This window comes from Ictalurus furcatus, chromosome 16 (assembly GCF_023375685.1).
Source record: "Ictalurus furcatus strain D&B chromosome 16, Billie_1.0, whole genome shotgun sequence".
Lineage (NCBI taxonomy): Eukaryota > Metazoa > Chordata > Actinopteri > Siluriformes > Ictaluridae > Ictalurus > Ictalurus furcatus.
In genome coordinates this window covers 25,752,559-25,769,258 of record NC_071270.1, presented here as the reverse complement: position 1 = coordinate 25,769,258, position 16,700 = coordinate 25,752,559, and the positions used below count along the sequence as shown (strand labels likewise).

Sequence of the window (16,700 nt, the reverse complement as noted above, 5' to 3'; positions counted from 1 at the left end):
TGGGAGTAGTTATTTCGAGAGCAAAGACTGAAACAATCGAGTTAGTATTGACAGGCAAGTACTATTGCATCATAACTCATAACAGCCAATCATATTTCAGTATGCAAATACAGACCGTGCAACAGTGGTGTACTGGAGAAAAGGACACGAATCCAATTTGCATATTTGTATCATCTAGATTCGTTTCTGAGGCTGAAAGTGAGGTCTAAAGACATTATTGTTGTGGATCAAGCAAATATGTTATTCAATATTTAAAAAAAATTTTGTTCTGGCTGGCTTTGGCATGACTTTTAGCGTTTTTATGAATTGAATCATGTGTGACGTATCGTACTTTAATCAACACAGATATTATGTAATCGACAAATTGCTGAGTAGTTCTAAAATGTTGTCTCGTAGTTCCTCAGTGTTGCCGAGTAGTTCTAGAATGTTGTTGCATAGTTCTAGAATGGTGTCATATAGTTCTAATATCCCTTGTCTATGTCTTTTCACAGAACCTACCTATTCATGTTCAAAACAAAACGACACAGTTATGTTCCTCCGAATTACTTCATGACCAATTTGCTATTTTTACTTGAACATGAGAGGGGCGGTGCCGAATTCTTCAGCGCTTGAGTGCCGGTCTGTTGGTGTGTATCTGTGCAGAAAGAAAGAGAAACTTTAGCTCTAATAAATAATTCAGTCGCAGTGTGTGTGGAGGAGCTCAGTGGCCCTCCCGGCAGTCGGCATGGCAACGGAGAACGGCCTTCTTTCCTGACACGTCTGCTCTCGCTCAGAGTCACTGCGAGAGTCTTTGAAGAACTACGTGTCGGTTCTGGCATGCAGTTCTAGAGTGGTGCTGAGTAGTTCTAGAATGCTGTCACACAGTTCTAGAATGGTCTCATATACTGTAGTAGGAGGTTGTGTCGTTTTAGAATGTTGTTGAGTAGTTCTAGAAGCTAGATCATTCTTGAGTAGCTCTAGAATGCCGCCGCATAACTCAAAATGTTGCCACGTAGTTCTAGTATGTTGTTGCAAAGTTCTTGAATGTTGTCATGGATGCACGTTACTGCAAAGCTCTGGAACGCTGTTTCATAGTTCTAGAGTGTTGTTGCACAGGTTTCGAGTGGTGTCGTATATAGTTCTAGAATGTGGTTCAGTAGTTCAGGAATGTTGGTCACATAGTTCTAGAATGTTGTCATATAGTTCCTCGGTGTTGCTGAGTAGTTCTAGAATGCTGTTTCATAGTTCTGTGTAGAATGGGATCATATACTGTAGTAGGTTGTGTAGTTCTAGAATGCTGTTGAGCAGTTCTTGAATGTTGTCATACAGTTGCACGTTGCCGCAAAGCTCTAGAATACTGTTTCATAGTTCTAGAGCGTTGCATAGATTTAGAATGTTGTCACATCGTTCAAAAATGTAATTTAGTTCTAGAGTGTTGTTGCACAGGTTTGGAGTGGTGTCATATATAGTTCTAGAATGTGGTTCAGTAGTTCTAGAATGTTGTCATATAGTTCCTCGGTGTTGCTGAGAAGTTCTAGAATGCTGTTTCATAGTTCTGTGTAGAATGGGATCATTCTAGAGAGTGTTGTTGCACAGGTTTGGAGTGGTGTCATATATAGTTCTAGAATGTGGTTCAGTAGTTCTAGAATGTTGTCATATAGTTCCTCGGTGTTGCTGAGAAGTTCTAGAATGCTGTTTCATAGTTCTGTGTAGAATGGGATCATATACTGTAGTAGGTTGTGTAGTTTTAAAATGTTGTTGAGTAGTTCTAGAATAATGCCACATTGTTCTAGAATGCTGTTGAGCAGTTCTTGAATGTTGTCATACAGTTGCACGTTGCCGCAAAGCTCTAGAAAACTGTTTCATAGTTCTAGAGCGTTGCATAGATTTAGAATGTTGTCACATCGTTCAAAAATGTAATTTAGTTCTAGAGTGTTGTTGCACAGGTTTAGAGTGGTGTCATATATAGTTCTAGAATGTGGTTCAGTAGTTCTAGAATGTTGTCATATAGTTCCTCGAGAAGTTCTAGAACGCTGTTCCAGAGTTCTAGAGTGTTGTTGCATAGTTCTAGGATGGTGTCATATAGTTCTAGGATGTTGTCGGGCAGTCCTAGAATGATGTCATGTAGTTCTAGAATGCTGTGTAGTTTGAGAACGTTGTCATACGGTTCTAGAATGTTGTCGAGCAATTCTAGGATGTTCTCGAAAAGCTCCAGAGCAATGTCACATTGATCTGGAATGCTGGCGAGTAGTTCTAGAGCTGCCTTGAAAGCCGTTCTTGCGTTAATAAATGGAACTCACATTTACAATGTTCCAAACGGTCTGTGATTGGTCCGTATGCCCTGTCAGTCAAACTGTCACGTCTTGTGAAAGTAGGCGGGTCTTGGCCACGTTTATGGACAAACTCTAGGAGAATAGTGCTTAATGGAAACATTAGTGACTAGGGCTGTGCGATATGAAGATATGATATCGATATCATGATAAATTATGTCGCAGTACAATTATATCGTGATATATATACACCCCCCCCCCCATGATAATTTAATTTTGTAGACATTTAAAAGTAAGTAAAGTATAATGACTTTCGTAAATCTTTCTCTTTAAGCTCAACACTGCTGTACTTCAAGTATCTTCACGTCTTCAGGTATCGAGATACTGATATTTTTGTCATATCGCTCATCCCCTTTTTAAACTTTATTTAAGCTGACGTTACACTGTTCGGACATCCAATCAAATCTGATCTAAGCATTTTTCAGACAGCTGTTCGCATCTTATTCTTCGTTCAAATCAGCAAAATATTCCCTTCTAGCCATCTTTAATGTTTTAGGAATCTCTGTTAAAGTCCAAACAAACAAAAGGTCACAGCAAACCAGATTTGTTTTTTTTTTTTCCCCCAGCGCTAATTCAGAGCACGTTCGTATTCCAGCATCACAATCTGAGCAAAAGCTTCTGGCACGAGCACGCTAAAAAGGATTTCATCCTCAATATTACATTAATCTCATAAATAATAAACGCTGTGGTAAACCGAGCTCGAGCCACAACCCGAGCCTCACCGCCTCGGCTGGAATGTCCTCTAGATAACACAATTTGGGTCCACGGGGTTTTTTTTTTTCTAGGTCACACTTCTCTCGAGTTACTCCTCGAGCTTCTCTCTCTCTCTCTCTCTCTCTCTCTCTCTCTCTCTCTCACTGTCAGCCCTTAATCTAAACCAGACGCAGCTCAGTTATTCACACTGCATTAAAACAGAAAACACGAGATCAGCATATGAATAATAAAAAAAAAAAACATCACTAAAACATCTGAGTTTCATAAATACAGATCTGTATTTAAAAAATGACTCAGGAAATAAGAAGGGAATTGAACTAAGGCACAAATTCCAGCTGTTAGGGAAAAGATTATTGTCCGAAAGCAGGGTGAGCACTGTACACGTACACAGATACAGGAAATGGGTTACGAGGTTTCAAGCTGATGAGGCCTGCGTTTCTCTGACAGGTTAAAAAACGCTTTAAAATGTAAATGCACGCTTTAGTTTTCTGGTTTCTGCTTAATGGAAACCAAACGTGGTTAGATCGTAAAAGTTACTGAATTTAAAAAAATGCTTTCAAAGAGTGTACATGTGCACGTTGACAAAAAAATGATATATATCCGCTAAAGAATATCCACTAAATAAAATCTTCATTAAAATCTTTTTGTCAGTGACTTTAAATCTCAAAACACAAACCTTAAAATTTTTTCTTATTTTAATGTGTATATTAATACATTTCTTACTCTATTTATTCTTTAGATTTATTGAACACTAAATACATTTATATTACAAATAAAAACCACAAACAAACCTATTATTATTATCATTATCATTAATATTATTATTATTATTTAGTTATATATTTTTGTAAGTAACTTTCTCATGTAAAGTTTTGTAAGTGGATTTTAAAATAAAAATGATTACTATTATTATTATTATTATTAATTTATTTCTTATGTTGAAGTGAAAATGAATACCTTTTTTGTTTGATGTTCTTACTCTCTAATTACCCTGAATTTAGACGTATTGAACACTAAAATATTTATATTTATATTATATAATAAGTTTTTTAAGCCAGTTTCAAACAAAATATTACAGCAAATTTACAAACAAAAATGTTTATTTTACTATTGTTATTATTTATATAAGTTTTTTGTTTTTTTAAAAATAACTGCCCTTATAACTTAGTTATATCCATAAGTATTTGGACAGTGACACATTTTGTTATTTCCTGACAAATTAAGGAGAATTCTTTCCTTGCTGAAGAAAAAAACCCCTTCACGAGATCTAGCCAAGTCAGGAAGACTCTGGAGGAGGTGGGTCTCCAATCAAGAGACGCCTTCGTGAATGTAAATACAGACGCTTTAACTCAAGATGCAAACCAGTGGGAACACTCAAGAACAGAAAGGCCAGATTAGACATTGCTAAAAAAAAAAAACTAAAGCCTGACTGGTTCTGATGCGAGATGAACTTGTACCAGAATGATGGCACGAGAAGAGAATGGAGAAGGAAAGGAAGAGCTCATGATCCAGAACCTCCCACATCATCTGTCCTGGTGGAGGCAGTGTTATGGCATGGGCATGTACGCAGCCAATGGAACTGGTTCACTGGTGTTTATTGATGATGTGACTGCTGATAGAAGTAGCAGGATGAATTCTGACGTGTATAGAGCTATAGTTTCGGCTCAGATTCAGCCAAACGCTGCAAAACCGACAGGACGGCGCTTCACTGTACAGACGGATAACGACCCAAAACGTACCGTGAAAGCAACCCAAGGCCTTCTTAAGTAAAAGAAATGAAATGTTCTTAAACGTCCGATAATCTCAACCCAACTGAGCTGCTTTTCACTTACTGAAGAAAAAACTGAAGGCAGAAAGACCCACAAATACGCAGCAGCTGAAGACAGCTTCAGTAAAGACCTGGCAGAGCATCTCAAGGGAGAAACGCTGCATTTGATGATGTCCGTGGGTTCCAGATTTCAAGCAGCCGTTGACCGCAAAGGATTTGCATCCAAGTATTACAAATAATCCTAACATTTATGCTTATGTTAGTTTGTCCAATTACTTTTGAGCCTGTGAATATGGAGGGAAAATGTCTGTAATGCCTAAACGGTTAATGCAATAGTTTTGTTAAACCGATTGAATTTCAATCACATCTTGATCGCTTCATTTCAAACCCACTGTACCGGCATACGGAGGCAAAATTATGAAAATGATGTCACTGTCCAAATCCAACAAAAATATTTTAATCACATTTATTTAGTGGATATTCGGAATGGCGATTGTATATTATTGATCCTTTTGCACTATTATTTTGATGTTAATATTAATTGTTTCTGCTTGATGTTATTACTCAGTAAATTATTCTGATTTCAGGTTTAGTGAACACGAAATACCCATATTAAAAAAGAAGAAGAAAAAAAAAACAAACAAAGACAAAAAGGATGTCTTTATTGTTTTTTTTCTTTCTTACAAAAACGGAAAATACGAGCGAGACGTACTGCGTTTTTTTGGGGCCCCTGTTTTGATTTGTGTCTACGTATTATGTCCTACACGTACGCGTGTTCCGGATCTTTCCTGATTAAGAGACGTGACGAGAACGTCTACAGCGTGCAGTATTAAAATGTCCTGATTGTACACATTCTTTCAGGATTGCAGAGTTTAAGGGTGGCTGTCTGTTTCTTTTTCAAGCCTGGTCGTACATGTGCAGCGCTTCCTCCAGTTTGGCTGTAATCCTCTGGAAGAAGGAGATCTGCTGCAGGAGGTAGTGCTGCATCTGGGCCTTGAAGTCGCGTACTCGGGTGCGGTGGAAGTGCTGGATCTCGGCCAGCGTGGCACAGGAAATGATGTTGCAGCGCTCGTGGATGTCGTGCGCCGCCGGGACGTCTTTGTCCTTCTGGCTCTCCTTCGCTTTGGTCAGAGCACCTGGTGGGGGAGGGGCATAAACAAGAGGTCAGAGGGAAGTCGGAAACTTCCCAGTTCCCACATAAAACCCGTGACTCGGATTTCCGACCACTAACTAGGACAAACCAGAGAGAACATTCCTCAACTCGGGAACTCAAGTGACGTCAAATCAACGGCAAAGAAAGTAGCTCCTTTTTTTTTTAATGAGTCGTACTGTATATACACGTATTCGCTTTAGAGCAAACATATTTGCTTGTCTAATCTACTCTACAGTGCTTGTGTAGATCTGAATAGTTTCAGAAATGAAAACAAAATCATTGATAAAACAAAGGCAACCTGAGTAAACACACAATACAGTTTTTAAATGATGTGAAAATGTATTTGCCCCCGTAGTTACTAATTCCCCAGATCTATGAAACTGCATTAATAATGGGGTTCAGCTGGACTAGACACAACCAGACCTGATTACTGCAAACCCTGTTCAACCACATCTACACTTAAATAGAACTTTTTCAACAGCTGGAAGTTGGTTAAAAGGTCTTAGGGAGTAACACACTATGACAAAGGTGAAAGAAATTCCAGAAATGAAGAGGAAGAAGGTGATTGAAGTACATCAGTCTGGGAAGGGTTACAAAGCTATTTCAAAGGCTCTGGGACTCCAAAGAACCACAGCGAGAGCCGTTATCTCCAAACGGAAAAACTCAGCACGGTAGTGAACCTTCCCAGAAGTGTCCGACCTTCTAAAATTCCTCCGAGAGCACAGCGACGACTCATCCAGGAAGTCACAAAAGAGCCAAAGACAACATCAAAGAACCCACAGAGCTCTCTTGCATCAATAAAGGTCACGGTTCATGACTCCACTATCAGAAAGACGCTGGGCAAAAATGGCCTCCATGGAAGAGTGGCGAGGTGAAAACCACTGCTGACCCAGAAGAACATTAAGACTCGTGTGAATTTCACCAAAACACACCTTGATGATCCTCAAACCTTTTGGGAGAATGTTCTGTGGACTGATGAGTGGAAAGTGGAACTGTTTGGAAGACAGGAGTCCCGTTGTATCTGCCGTAAACCAAACACAGAATTCCACAAAAAGATCGTCATACCTACAGTCAAGCATGGTGGAGGAAGTGTGATGGTGTGGGGATGCTCTGCTGCTTCAGGGTCTGGACAACATGCAGTAATTGAGGGAAACATGAATTCTGCTCTCTCTAGCAGAAAATCCTAAAGGAGAATGTCCGCTCTTCAGTCCGTAAATTGAAACTCGAGCGTGACTGGATTATGCAGCAAGACAACGATCCAAAGCGTAGGAATAAATCCTAGTCCTAGAAGTAAGTGAAAGACCGATCTCTGTTATCGGAAGCGTGTGGTTGCAGTTATTGCTGCTAAAGGTGGCGCAAGCAGATTTTACGTTTAAGGGGGCAATTCGTTTTTCACATGTTCAGTTACAAATAAATAAATAAATAAATAAAAGCTGTGGTGTGTGTTTACTCAGGTTGCCTTTGTTTTATGTTACATTTCGTTTGAAGATCTAAAACTATTTAATACGAGATATACACAACAACAGAAGAAATCAAATGCTTTTTCCCAGCACTGTATAGAAACGGTGTTACGAAGAAAAATTCAGCTTGGAAGGAAGTAGCGGAGAGTAGCTAAGAAAAAGGAAATGGCTCAGTTCTAATGTCATCGTCATCTAATGCCATTAATGTCATCTAATGTCATGTCATTCATCATGTGATGTGTTTCAGACTGGAACAACAATCCAGTACGATCCAGATACGATATTATTGGTCAGTATTATTTTTGCATGCACGATGATGTAGTTATAAAGATATTGTAAACATACGACGTCATACAAAGATATCGCAAGAAATGAGAAGAACTGTTTTATCGATAATATCGATATCATGTCATCATATCGTCTGGTCCTAGTTATTAAGATCTCAATTTTTACCACAATGAGCTGCAGGTTTCATTTAAAAGCATGTTTTGGTGGCTACGTGAATCTTTTCTGACAGAAAAGGACACAGTGTAACGTTTTTCTCATTCCGTGGGCACACGAACGAACTGAGGCATCACTAGCGCTGTGGGTTTTGTCGTGCTAGTTATGCGCTAGCAAACATATATACATATATTAATATAAAAATATATACATATATATATTTTTTCCTTTAGAGTTCAGTGTGACAAAATAAAATTGACGGAAAAGAATTTTTACACCAGCTCTATCTGGCAGTGGAGCTGTGTTTCACGTGATTTTAACATTTTTATTTGTCCAAAATCTGTTCCAAGATAATCTCCGAGACATTTTCATCAATTTCAAAAGCAACTTTGAGAATAAATCTTACAAAACCATCATCTGATGAACACAGACCCGAGTCTTCCATGAGAAGAATGCTGATATTTTAATTGTCTGCCTAGGCATGAGCTGATAAAACTGGAGATTAAAGCCAAGTAGTTTGCATTTCTTTGTTGTGAAAGGTTCGAATGCCGAGGTTATAATCCGTCTCAGCCGGAGACGCTGGGCTTTAAAGCAGCTGATGCTTTAGGACTCATTTAAATGTGAGCTGGTGAAAGAAAACCCGATGTGGACAAACTAGACGTGAATAAAATTCTCAGACAAAACATCCTTTTCCACTGCACAAAGAGCTGGAATGTTTGGCAACCGAAATCTGGACCTGTGCTTTTTTTTTTCCCCGTTAGCCACTTGGTCAGTACCAAAGGTTCCACTTGAATGGTTTTTTATGGCCTGCTCAAAATAGGCACTCGAGGGCGGGGCTAGCAGCTCTGTTTATTGCTGATTGGTTACACGTCCAACAACAACAACAACAACAAAAAAAAATCAGCGATAGAAAGCGCAGACTGAAGACAAAAATAGCGTTGTTTTTTTTCTTTTAACCTCTGCTGTAAAATGCATATTATGATATGATAGAAATTAGTAAGCATTGAAATAAATCTAATAGTGTCACTACATGAATAGTGGTATTTGTAATGATCAGATTCATCAGATTTTGGTTAAATCGAAGTAAACACTCATCATTCAGCAGAATATTTGTAGAATAGCGCTTGATCCAGCACATCCTTGTATTTGGCATCTTGCTCCCTCATGATACTTAAGCTACTAAATCGTGGTCATGAAATATTAACGTGTGCAGGATGTAGGCGAATTTATCACTCTTTTAATAGCAGCCACTATTTTTATTTTCAAATTAATCAGTGCGTACAGGATTTCGGATTTCTCCCCCCCCAAAATTTTTTATTATGTAACTTGTGGGTTTTTTTTTTTAAATCGGCGAAACTGCGATCGCACAGAATTGTCTTTTGCAGTGATGTTTGTTGGTAAACGAGACCTTTTAGCTGGAGAGGGACTCGAACGTGCCGTCGTGATGACGCCACATGACACGTCTCTGCCCCAATCTGCGTAAAATCCGCTGCGATGTTGAAAAACCGCGAGCTCTTCTGAATATTACACGGTTCGCTTGATTTCCATCAAATGAACAACGTTTGTGTTCATTCCACGCGCTCTCCTGCAAAGAAAACGTGCCCACGGTTTGAAGGATAAGCTGACCAAACACTCATCCACTACTGTTACAGCTGAAAATAAATTCGTCTAACATTTTCTCCGTTAAAAATTCACTCCTCAAAATAATCGGGATGATCTTGAAGCACCTCTGATGTCCTTTAAAAAACAAAAAAAAAAACAACTTTATGTAGGCTTTAAAAGGACGACGTTATCAATTAACGAATGGCGTCACGGATATGTATTTAACACTGTCCTAGTGATTTGGAGCGTATTTACATAAATCTCAGCGTGATGTATTACGGTTACATCAAACTGTCAAGACAGTAGTGCTGGACTTAGACAGACTCCGCCCCCTGTGCGTAACGTTCGTGTAACTTGTGAAGAGCCTGTAGTATTTATTATACGTGTGCAACTTCTGCGTTAAATCCTCACTGGACATCGTGAACTCTGGAGAGCATTACAAACGCGAACAAAAGTTGCAGATCGTCCATGTTGGACTCCATGTTGGAGACTTGATATTTAATCAGTCGTTGTTTGGTGCGGATTCAGACTTTCACTTTAAATATCGGCAAATAAATGAGCTGATCTTATCCGGGTAACTCGAAAGAAAAAGAAGAAGAAAGACGCTGGTACACAGATGTAGAAATGTGTAATCCAGGTAGCATCTAGAAATCCTAATAACATGCTAATATGATCACTGTTCGGAGTGTTTAAACAAACACGAACGAATCCTCGTCGCGTTCGAGTCAGTCATGGTGAAGTAGTGATGGAGGACAGACGGCATGATGATGAGTCATGACACAGCTCGCACGATGAGTCAATTTAACCGGGATGTTGTTTTCTTTCTTCTCTTTCTTTCTTGACTTTTTCCTTTATTCTACACAAACCTGCACCGCTCCGCTCCACTCGAGACACACTTTCATCCAAACTTGGACCGGATAAGAAACTCTGATTTATGGCTTACGGAATTCTTAGGAATTCAGGCTAAGACGCTCTCAGAACTGCAGCCTCCAATTCGCCTGAATGTTAGTACACCCTCATCAAAGAAGAAGAAGAAGAAGAAGAAGGGACGTTGATGTTAAACTAAACATGGCTATGTCAAGGCTAGAAAAAAAAAAGTTATTAATCAATCTGTCATGGTATGAGGATTTTATCCAGTACACTTTTTTTTCCTTCTAAATCACACACCCAAACTAACTCAAGGTCTTGGAATTGTGGACGTTTTCACTTTTTACTCGCAGTGAACTGAAAGGGCTAATTTGTTCGAATTCGTTCAATTTGAGTCAAATTCCAAGTAAAGGGACAATGGAGGGCTCTTTATCCGAAAAAACCCTCGGATAATAAATGTATTGTACGTGTGAGGCGAATCTTTTTCAGTCCATGGAATCTCTAAGTTTTCGATGGAATCAGGGAATCGACTCTTTTTGGGATCGACTCACAGCACCTTCGATGTGAACCCAAAGCAAGATGGCAGCTTGATAACCTGGGTGCTTGATGACTCCCAGCGTGCATGAATCCATCTTACGATGATCAATGCTGCTAGATTAAAATAAATAATTAAATATATAAAAGGCTAAACAGCTTTGACAGTCTTCGTAGATTTATAACGATAACTATAATGAAATTCATTGTCGACTATTTTTATCGACGCTAGAAATAAAAACCGTAATAATTTCTTTGATGAAACCACGTAGACGTTCGGTAGATGTTATATACAGAGCGACGTACAAAATTTGCACCGTTCTGGCATGCGTTACGTCTGCAGAATTGATGTATTTTGAACCATTTGTCCCTTCATATTCACAGAAGGTCTAATGAAAACCATTGCAGCCATGGCAACTAGACATCATTCATGCAACTAGTAAAAAAAAACAAAAAAAACACAACCATGCAACTTCCAAAAATTCCCCCAACCTTTCTGAACGTGGATGATGTCTGGGAAGTTTGCTAGATGTCCCTGGTAAATCGCTAAAAGATCCGACACCGGATCCAGGTCCTGGCGAGGTTGTTCGGCAAAATAGTCCCCAATGGTCTCGTAGGCAGCCCCGGTGAACGCCATCGCTTGGTTCAGCTCGACCGAATACACCTGCTGGTCCAATTCGAAGGCCTGCCCGAGCAACCGAAAGGCCTGTCCAACTTTTTGATACTCCTTTTTAAATCCGGACATCTGCTTCCTGGCGAACTCGCCGATGGTGACGTTGACTTGCACGATGTTCTCGTCCATCTTTTTGGTGAACGTCTTGAAGCCGTCCACTTTGCTTTCCACCTCTTGGAGGTCGAGCGGGGAGGCCGGCGGGACGATGGTGAGGAAGAAGTTGGCGCCCACCAGGTGATCTTTCTCGGCCTTGCGCTTCCCCTGCTTCCAGGCTTTCTCGTCGCTGCTACTGCAGGTCAGGAAGTGCTGGAAGACGTCGCACCTGGATAAAACCGGGTGGCTCGTCATGTGGTTCATCCACCAGATCAGACCCTTCCTGCGCTTGCAAATGAAGTCCTCCTCGAAGCGACCCGTGGCCTGCTTCTCGGGAAGGTGGGGAACGGAGATGACCGGGAAGCGTTCTACGAGGCGCGCGTACAGCCAGTCAAAATGTTTGTAGCGGCGGTTCACGGGGTTTTGCGTGTGGCTGGGCGTAAGGCCGTACGACATGTAACTCTTCATCCCCTTGAATTTGGTCTGTTTGGTAGGTTCGTCGATGGTGCACATGAAAGGACGCGGGCTCTCTTGCCACTCGGGACCGAACGGACCCATGACCACGCAGATTTGATCGCTATCCCTGACCAATCCGGACGCCTCGCCCAAAACAAACGCCTCGCCTCCTGATTTCACGAAGGTGGAAAACCTGTTGAGGTTTTTCCCAACCGTCGCTGAGCTTCGGGCTTGCTGACCACCGCTGCCACGTGAAGACACCGAGTTGGCGCGACTGGGTTGATGTTTGTGCTGATGTACACTGGAGTCGTGAGTCGTCATCGCCGTCGTGGTCGCCGTCGGGTTGTCGTCCCAGTCGTCGTCCCAGTCGTCATCGCTGCCTTGGCTTGTCGGATAACCGTGTCTCTGAGGGGTGGACTCGCTTGACGTGTCCCCTCTCACTTGGTAGGCATACTCACTTCCGGTTCTGGGGTTGTAGATGTTTCCAGCAGTCCCGTTGCCTTGTACTGAAAATCCTTCTTCGGTTCTTAAGATCTCGACGTACGACGCGGGGAAGAGTCCCGACTCTCCTCGGCTGTTTGTACCTTCTAACCATCCGTCCACTACATCTTCGCTGTATAAAGTTAAAATCTCGTTTTCCACCACACAAATCTCTCCTGGATTTTCAGAAACGAAGTCGTATAAAGCTCTCGCTCTGAGCGCCATAGTTTTCTTCTTCTTCTTTTTTGTGCGGTTTCTGGTAAAAGCGCAGCTTCTCAAAGTTCCTTCGCCTTCTTCCAAACTTATGCTTAAGTCCTTAAATTCCACAGAAGTGCCTCGAAATGATAGCGACTGGACTATTTTAACATGATAAAGATTTGAAAGTTATTTTGTGGACAGGATTAAAGTCGGGGGTTTGTTAGTCCCCTGCCTCCTCCCTCCGCTTGCGGTCTATGGCCGCAGCTAGTGATGGACGATTCAGGAGTCATGATTCACGAACGAATCGACTCTTTTGAACGAATCCCTTAAAATAGTCATCTGAAGGCTTTTGTGTTGGTGCGTTTTTGTTTTTTTTTTAATTTACAGAGAACTAACTTTCAAATATAATTATATTGCATTATACTGAATGTTTGACACTTTGTTGCATTATGAATTATAAAATGTGCTCTTAAAAGTGCCAGTTGTACAGTTTTATATTGACACTAATACAAAAAAAAAAAAGATTGTTATATGGACAAAATCTTAAAGACGTGAGCGTGTTTTGCAAAATACAAAATATTTCCACGGCGTAATAAGTCTAACAAATTGAGTTTGATTCGCTTAAACAAGTTTGCACAAAAGAATCGAATCGATAAAATGACTCGTGGAGCCCGTCGCTTTCCTGTAATCGAGGGTGGAGCTAATCTTGAAATAAGGCCATATATCCCGAATAAATGTACAAGTTATTTTATATTTTTCTCATTTTTTAAAAATAAATCAAGCAGGTGATAAACATTCACGCAGTTTGATTCGCTTAAACGAGTTTGTACAAGAGAATCGAATCGGTCAAATGACTCGTGATGCCCATCGCAAGAATATCATCGAAGGTGGAGCTAACATTGAAATAATGGGATATAAACCTAATCAACCTAAATGTTCTTTACGTTCTCGTAGTTAGTTTTACACGAATAAGCCTGGAATAACGTTTAAAAATAAAACAAGTTGCTGTAAGAATGAAAACATACTTGTTTCCCAACGATTTACTAATACACAGATACATAATGCATATCTATTCATAAACTAAATGATAAATGATTATTTTTGCAATAAATTATTTGTTATGAATAAATAGTATACACAACTGATAATTATATAATAATTATATAAATATTATATAAAAGTATAACTTTTATTATATATTAACTATAATTTATTTACTGTATATTTAGGAATTCCACCCTTGTGATTGTTTTCTCACCTTCTTCTTCTTCTTCTTCTTCTTCTTCTTTATATTCAATGATTAAAGGACGTTAATAATATGTTTGTGCGTAAAACTGGACAAATACCTTATTAATAATACTGCAAAACACTGAAATTATATTGTTAGACTGTTAGATTGAAAATATATGTTAGACTGAAGGTTGTGCTCTGACATGGATAATGATGCAGTCACAAAATTATATTGACATTTGTTTAATGTCTTGAATATGCTTTATCATACACAAAATGTCCCCCCCAGCACACACACACTTCTTGCAATAACATGATTTGAAGATTACAGGACAAGCATGCTATTGATTGCACTAAATGATCTTTTGACACATTAGTTATGATTAATGATGCGGTCTAAGCAATATAATCACTCAAAATCAGCTTTATTGCACCTTTATGACACTGAATAAGGCTTTTCATACACACTGCCATGTGTTAAAAGATTTTATAACCTTTAAAATATAACCAGGGAATACTGATTGCACTGTTTGACTTGGAATTCATCTTAGATAATAATATAATAAACTTAATGAATAAAATGCAAGTTATCGTAAAACAAACTTTTATTCAATTATGTTGTTTGGCATTTGCTTTTAAATAACGTTTTTTTAGTTATTTTGACCAATAGATGGCGCCACAACAATAAATATATTTAATTGAACCTCCTGTCATACATTCTAGCATACATTAGTTAAATCGTCAACAGCTCCGCCATCTTGGAAAGGGCAACTTTTCACTATTTGAACCTAATATACAGCATCAACTAAGGTTTTCTCTCAAAATGCCGATATGGATGTAAGAATTGCCGATATCTCACACCAAGAAAGCAAAAAAGCACTTTGCAAATATTAAAGCTGAGACAAAATGTGTATTTAATATATTATTATTATTATTTTTTTAGGCAGGATTAGGATCTTTTACTTCACATCAGTAATTTATTCCCAAACATTTCTTAATATTTGTTAAGTGTCAAGTTCTTGTCTGCTGTATTTAACATGATGTAACTTATTTCTGTCACGTATGTTAACTTTACTGACATTGTTATTTGATTAATTTACAGATCAACATATCGCTGAAAAGATAATCCAATGTACATTTAATCCAGTTTAGATGTTATGATTGTCAGCTTGTTAATGCTGGTTATATGTCAGTTATTGTGTTGTATGAATAACAACAACAACTCTAACTTGATTTACAGTTTGATTTACAATTTGAAAACATTTGATTTACAATTAGTGTGTAAAGTGTGTAGTAAATATAAATATGTCTAAAAAATGGTAGGTTCTATCTTGGTAATCATTTAAATGTATTTAGCGGGCATATACCTTTTTTTGCAACACAGTTTATGGTAATTGGGTTCAATAACACTGCGTAGTGTTTGTATATGTACAATTACACCACATCTAAAATTTATTTTAAGCTTGATTTACACCTGATTTAATCAGGATTTCTACATAAACTCCATGTATTACAATATGGACCTTTCCAAAATGGCGGATTCCTTGCCGCGTCATAGGTGCTAGCAACACCCTCCTAGCAACAGTTTTCTGTGAGGCGAATGGGAAGCGACTTTGATCACGCGACCAACACAGAGCTCGTTCCGAAACTGACATTTAGGAGCCAGATTGACACCAGGAAACAGTTCGGTTTTATACAACTGATATAAGATTACCTCAAATTTTATGTTTAAAACCACACTCGATCGAGTTTTATCGAGTTTTTGTACTAGATTTAGCTTGATTAGCTCGCGTGACGTCAGGTTGAAGTATCGCGACAGAGCATCGACGTGAACTCGTGCTAGCAGTTTTTTTTTTAGCCTGCCCAAAACCTTAAACACACTGACACTCACTGGAGTTTTGTTCATTGTTTATTTTTAAGGCTTAATAATAAAGAGAAGTGCTACAAAGCTATGTTTATGAATGTGTAACAAGACATCTTAAAACATTCGTAAGTCTAATATAGAGAGAAAAGACGGCTTATTGTTGCTATTGTGAGGTATTTGATAGCTAACGTTCATGTTTTTCTAACGCAGGGAGAGGCGGGGAACATAACACATACACACACATATATACACACACTGCCTTAGTTTTTGGATGCAGTCGCTTTACACGGACAATTCTTTGGGAAATCTGATTCTTCAGCCTGGATTTCACTTTCCTGAGGACGACAGCGAGATTTCGAGGCATTACATGGATTATCTGGTAAAGTAATAAAACACTTTTCCCTCAGATTGTAGGTTGGAAGCTAGCTGCTTTAGCTCGACGCCCTCTTCCAACGGTCCTCATCTGCCTTAAATGAACAATTTCACTTGAACGACAATATTCATTTGCATGAATTTATTAAATATATGTTTATTACATTGTACTGTATATGATTAAAATCACTCTTTATTTAAAAAAATCACTATTTATCAATACTTTATGCGAGGTTGGGTTTCACTGACAGGTCTCATACATGGCTTGAAAATACGGTTTTTATTTTATTTATTTTTCTGTTGTTGTAAAAAATAGTGTCCCAATGAGACATTTTCTTTCCTAAAGGAAAACAGTCTAACTATTGTCATTACACATGCAAACAAAGGCACAGTGCACCCAACTTTTGTTCCTTATGTCAATTGCAAAATTATTGGCACCCTTCACAAACATGAGCAATAAGTGTTGTTTACTATATTGATGAGAGT

At 38.9% G+C, this 16,700-nt stretch overlaps 2 protein-coding genes across 4 annotated transcripts in view; one reads left to right on the top strand and one right to left on the bottom strand.

Annotated features, from left to right (window-relative positions):
- Positions 1–12,918, bottom strand: part of LOC128620618 (sorting nexin-18-like) — a 33,989-nt gene extending 21,071 nt beyond the window's left edge. For both annotated transcript variants that reach the window (XM_053645824.1, XM_053645825.1), the window contains exons 1-2: positions 11,341–12,918; positions 5,705–5,927 (exon numbers count right to left, since the gene is read on the bottom strand). In XM_053645824.1, coding sequence (XP_053501799.1) covers positions 5,705–5,927; positions 11,341–12,775 — 1,658 coding nt within the window. In that variant the 5' untranslated portion in view covers positions 12,776–12,918. The remainder of the gene's footprint in view (positions 1–5,704; positions 5,928–11,340) is intronic.
- Positions 12,919–15,576: 2,658 nt separating this feature from the next.
- The window catches only part of LOC128620620 (ADP-ribosylation factor-like protein 15), a 73,574-nt gene continuing 72,450 nt past the window's right edge, over positions 15,577–16,700 (top strand). Inside the window, exons 1-2 of one of the 2 annotated variants that reach the window (XM_053645828.1) lie at positions 15,577–15,967; positions 16,053–16,221. In XM_053645828.1, the coding sequence (XP_053501803.1) occupies positions 16,114–16,221 (108 nt within the window). In that variant the 5' untranslated portion in view covers positions 15,577–15,967; positions 16,053–16,113. Of the gene's footprint in view, positions 16,222–16,700 lie in introns of both variants that reach the window. The other variant, XM_053645827.1, reaches the window with a different exon arrangement.